Source organism: Primulina eburnea, chromosome 6 (assembly GCF_022965805.1).
Source record: "Primulina eburnea isolate SZY01 chromosome 6, ASM2296580v1, whole genome shotgun sequence".
In the NCBI taxonomy this organism is placed as follows: Eukaryota; Viridiplantae; Streptophyta; class Magnoliopsida; order Lamiales; family Gesneriaceae; genus Primulina; species Primulina eburnea.
In genome coordinates, this window is record NC_133106.1 from 30,103,739 (window position 1) to 30,108,585 (window position 4,847).

Below are 4,847 nucleotides of genomic sequence, written 5' to 3' on the forward strand. Positions count from 1 at the left end.
CTTGCCGGTATCAATTCCTCACGAATTTTTTTAATTTTTTTTATTATTCTAAATTGTCGTTGTTTCCCTATTTACTAAATTTATTTTCCATTTCCTACACATAAAATTTATTTGAAAGAACTTGTAACTTCATGCAGATCTTTGATCGAACCCGAATGTTGTTAGTCGTCACTCGTCACACTCTACTTCATTCGTAATTTTTTATACATTATATGAAGTTTGAGTAACGTATAACAATCGTCTCGATGTTCATTGATATAGTCATTAGATGTTTGAAATGGAAAAAAAAAAATTATTATTTTATGAATACGATACATGGCTTAATTGTTGATATGGAGAAAATATATGATATTAAATTAAAATAAAATTCGAAAAAATCTACATATATCCTAATAATTAATCACCTTGTTCAATTGTTACATGGATTATAAAATACTGTCCATATGAGACACAACAGCCAAACCCCAAATTCCTGGCCATGTCTTAATTGGAAGTCCTTTGCCACGTGAGGTGAATTAATTAATAAGTTGTTAAATATTACACTACAATTAATTTATTAATTAGATTTTGTAACGTTGGAGAATTATTGTCCTAATTAATTTAATCAAACTATCTCCATCTTCCACTACATCATTATAATCAACTCAACTCAAAATTAATAATAAATATAATTAATATCATCATTAACCCACCAATGATCACTGCAAGAAGACCATTTCTAAATGTCCTATTTATTTATTCTTGAGTGGGAAATATTGGAATAACAAATTTATGGCGAAATTTCTCACTTTCCCATTATTTATTTAATGAATGTTTTAATAAGATGTTTAAAAAAATATTGGAAGCATGGAATGCATTATTTAATCAAGGTTTGCAAATACTTAAAAAAAGTGACAACTGACTTTTCTTTTCCAAAATTTTGCAAATTTGTAAAAAAAAAAGTTTATAATCAATTTTTTTAAGCATTTGCAAACACTACCTTAATGAAAAAAGAATATTGGCAAAATAATGTAATAAATAATAATAATATAGATATTGAACTGTATATTTAATTAGAACGAATGAAAATAGATTAATGTAGTATTTATACTTGGAATAGGTCTTTTATGAGACGGTCTAACGAATCTTTATCTGTAAGACGTGTCAACCCTATCGATATTCACAATAAAAAGTAATATTTTTTTTATGGATGAACTAAATAAGATATCTGTCTCACAAAATACGACCCGTGAGACCGTCTCACACAAATTTTTACCTTATACTTGGGACGAAAGAAGTGTGTCTATCAGTCCGTTTGTGTGTCTAATTTGTTGAATGTACTAGTATAACCAAATATTAAATAAGGTCAAATTCCTTGGTAAAGTTTATAGTTTTTAGCACAATTTAATTGAATGTAATATCTTAAAAGAATATAATCCCACCACAAAATCCGTAAATTAATGTTCATGGAGCTTGTGAAGTGATTTAATTAGTACCAAATGACATAATTCAATTTGCCCACTTTTTTTCACCGTTGAAAAGGGGTTTCTTGTTCTTTCAAAGTCCCAAGAAATCAATAGCATCTTTCTCCCTTCTCTCTCACAAATCCCACCATTTTTTTCTCATTCCAAATTTCTCTTTTCTAGGGTTCTTCTCTATATATCACCCCATCCACCATTTCACTTGAATTCTGCAAGAAATCAAATCCGGGTCCTTTCTAGTTCAAACCTTTTGCTCGAATCACTTCTGACAATTTCTTTCTCCAATCAGCCATGGCTGATCGTTACACCTATTTCTTCAACAACAATGGATGGATCAATCTAAACCCTATTCACCACAATTTCACCTCTCCTCCCACACAAACATACTCTTACAACCTCAACTTTTACCCCACCAACGTCAGCCAAAATCCCATGTTTCATGAATCTTGGGCACCCTCCTCCCCACCGCTGAAAGAAGCTCTCCCACTCCTCAGCTCCAGCCCTGTGAAGGATCATCATCAAGAATCATCTGCAATGGAGGTGGACAAAGAAGTACCGGAAGAAGACGATGAAGAAGATGAAGCTGTGAAGAATGTAACTTTGGATTTAGGGCTGTCGATTTCCGACAGTACTTTGTCTGATTATGATTTGATTTCAAAGGTCTCTTCTTCCTCCGTTGACACAGTGAATATTAATAACAACAGTATGGATAAACAACAAGTTACTGTAGTAAACAGTGGTGGATATGGGGTGAACCCACTCAACAAAGGTCAGTATTGGATTCCAACTCCTGCCCAGATTTTGATTGGCCCTACTCAGTTTTCTTGCCCTCTTTGCTTCAAGACTTTTAACAGATACAATAACATGCAGGTATGTGTACGTATGTGTTCGTGTGATATATATATATATATATATATAAGGTGGTTAAAGTTCTGAACTTTCTTTCTTGATTTTTAAATCAGCTCTAGCTAGCTATTATCTGTGTTTTTTTATTGAGCTTGTGGGATCAATTCAATCCATTTGTGATAGTATTTCTGGTCATTAAAAGCCAAATGTTTTGCTTTTTCTTTTGTGTTTTTTTTGCGGTTCTTTTGATTTTATTTTCTTTGCAGAAAAAGAGGAAAAAAACCCACATCTCTCTTTGTCCGCACACATCTTTTCTGGTGTAATTTCAACCTTTCACTTTTGAACTTTGATTTCTTAGCTGGACCTGATAAGGTGAACCAATGGACTGATTCTATGGGGCCTTAGGGTTTTCAAATTTTAATCCTTTTTGTACTTTATATTAATCTTTGGAATTTTTTTTTAAAAAAAAATTGATTGTTTTTTTGAAAATTTATCCATCCTTTAATTTGATTCTTGAGTTGAGAGGGTCTTGGGGATCTGTATAATCCCACCTGGTCCAGCTGAGAACAGGTCAGTCACCCTCTTTAATTGATTGAACAACACAAGCATAATGCTTTTTGTCCTAGAAGTTTGTATTCTGGTTCAGATTATTTTTTCAATAAATTCAGGAAAAAGATAAAGTTTCACTGAACCTTAATGCAGCAAAAACTGTCTATTTTCTTACACTAATTTTCTTTCTGATCCATCGAGATTCAAAAGGACTTTTCACTGATGAAAACAGGAAAAAAACCAGACATAGTATTACCCTCTTTGTAAACCAGAAGTTCACAACCAGAAAAACTGCACCATTTCCTGAATGTTCTCTACCACTTAGCTAGCTACCTTCCTTCTTCGTTTACGACACAAATAACAAAACTTTGTGTAATCTTTAAATCCAGAAATCGGGAAATGGGAACTTTCCGGATGTAAGCCCCTTTCAATCCAGGTCCCTACAAACATATAGCTAACAATATCATTTAAAATATGTATTTGGATTTATCTATCTACTCCAGGGATAAATATATGTATGTGTGTGTGTGTGTGTGTGTGTGTGGGTGTGTGTGATATACACATACCCTAAAGCAAAGTTTCATGACAGGAGATTTGTTGATTTGGAAACTTCCTTGTGTATATTACAAAAGCAAAAACAAAAAGGAAGTCTCGAATCTTGAATCCCATTTCCCACCTTAGAAAAAATAAATAAATTAATATTTTTTTTCGCTTTTTATACTTTTACTTAATCCGCCATGCTCCCCACCATAATCCGCCATGCTCCCCACCATAAGTCCACCCCGTAAAGAAACAAGACTGATGAATAAAAACCATAACTTGTAGGTTAGATTAATTCATTCCCTCATAACTTTGATGTGTAAGAGGAATGATACATAATTGATTATCATGGGTCGTTCATTAAAGATACGCATGCCATCTTTTTGATAAGATTCAAGATTCGGCCCCGATTTCTTAACAAATTTCACAAACTGGACCTTTTCTTTTTCCTCCCACAGATGCATATGTGGGGTCATGGATCTCAATACAGAAAAGGGCCCGAATCATTAAGAGGCACGCAGCCAACAGCGATGCTAAAACTTCCTTGCTACTGCTGCACGCCTGGTTGCAGGAACAACATAGACCACCCAAGATCGAAGCCACTCAAAGATTTCAGGACCCTTCAGACACATTACAAAAGGAAGCACGGAATCAAGCCATTCATGTGCAGAAAATGTGGGAAAGCTTTTGCCGTGAGAGGGGATTGGAGAACCCATGAAAAGAACTGTGGAAAACTGTGGTATTGCACTTGTGGATCGGATTTCAAGCACAAAAGGTCTCTGAAAGATCACATAAAAGCCTTCGGAAATGGCCATGCAGCTTATGGGATCGATTGCTTTGAAGAAGAGGATGAACCAGCTTCTGAGATCGAGCAAGATAATGAATTTTCTCAGTGAAAATTTGGAAACCGGCCGGTGCTGAATTAATGTTGGGTTCTATTAGGTTTGAATCTAACTGAGCCAGAAGAAATTAGCGTAAATTAAGGAAAGATGTTTTCTTTCTCTGTTAGCTGTCTGGCTTTGTTGTTGCATGTGTTCTTGTATCGAATAACAGTGTTAATTTTGGAGGTTTATGAAAATGGTGCTTTGGAATATTTCAATATTTTTTTATTTTATTGAAACCAAAAAATTGAGATGAATAATCATGAATGAGTCTCATTCTGATACCTTCTCACGGATCCTAATCTGTGAGACGAGTTAACCTTATCGATATTCACAATAAAAAGTAATACTCTTAGCATAAAAAATAATAGTTTTTCATGGATCACCTAAATAAGAGATTCGTCTCACAAATACGACCTGTGAGACTATCTCACACAAGTTTTTTCAATAATCATAAGAGAAATATTATATTTTAAAAATTCTTATCAGGGGCCATTCATACTTCATATAATTTTATGTGGATTTTTCTGTTATTTCAAGTATAAGTAAAAAACTTCATTGTATATTCTCA

General features: G+C 33.7%; 1 protein-coding gene across 1 annotated transcript; it reads left to right on the forward strand.

The window, feature by feature from the left end:
* Positions 1-1,536: 1,536 nt before the first annotated feature.
* Positions 1,537-4,488, forward strand: LOC140834150 (zinc finger protein WIP2-like). The gene is made up of 2 exons (XM_073198820.1): positions 1,537-2,330; positions 3,854-4,488. Exons 1-2 carry the CDS (start codon positions 1,752-1,754, stop codon positions 4,289-4,291), a joined length of 1,017 nt encoding a protein of 338 aa, XP_073054921.1. The 5' UTR covers positions 1,537-1,751; the 3' UTR covers positions 4,292-4,488.
* Positions 4,489-4,847: the final 359 nt, after the last annotated feature.

Bases quoted from the DNA above. Each gene is read 5' to 3' on its own strand.
- LOC140834150 (XM_073198820.1), top strand. From the start codon at position 1,752: ATGGCTGATCGTTACACCTATTTCTTCAACAACAATGGATGGATCAAT. The intron at 2,331-3,853 runs GTATGTGTACGT...TTCCTCCCACAG, and splicing joins ACAGATACAATAACATGCAG to ATGCATATGTGGGGTCATGG.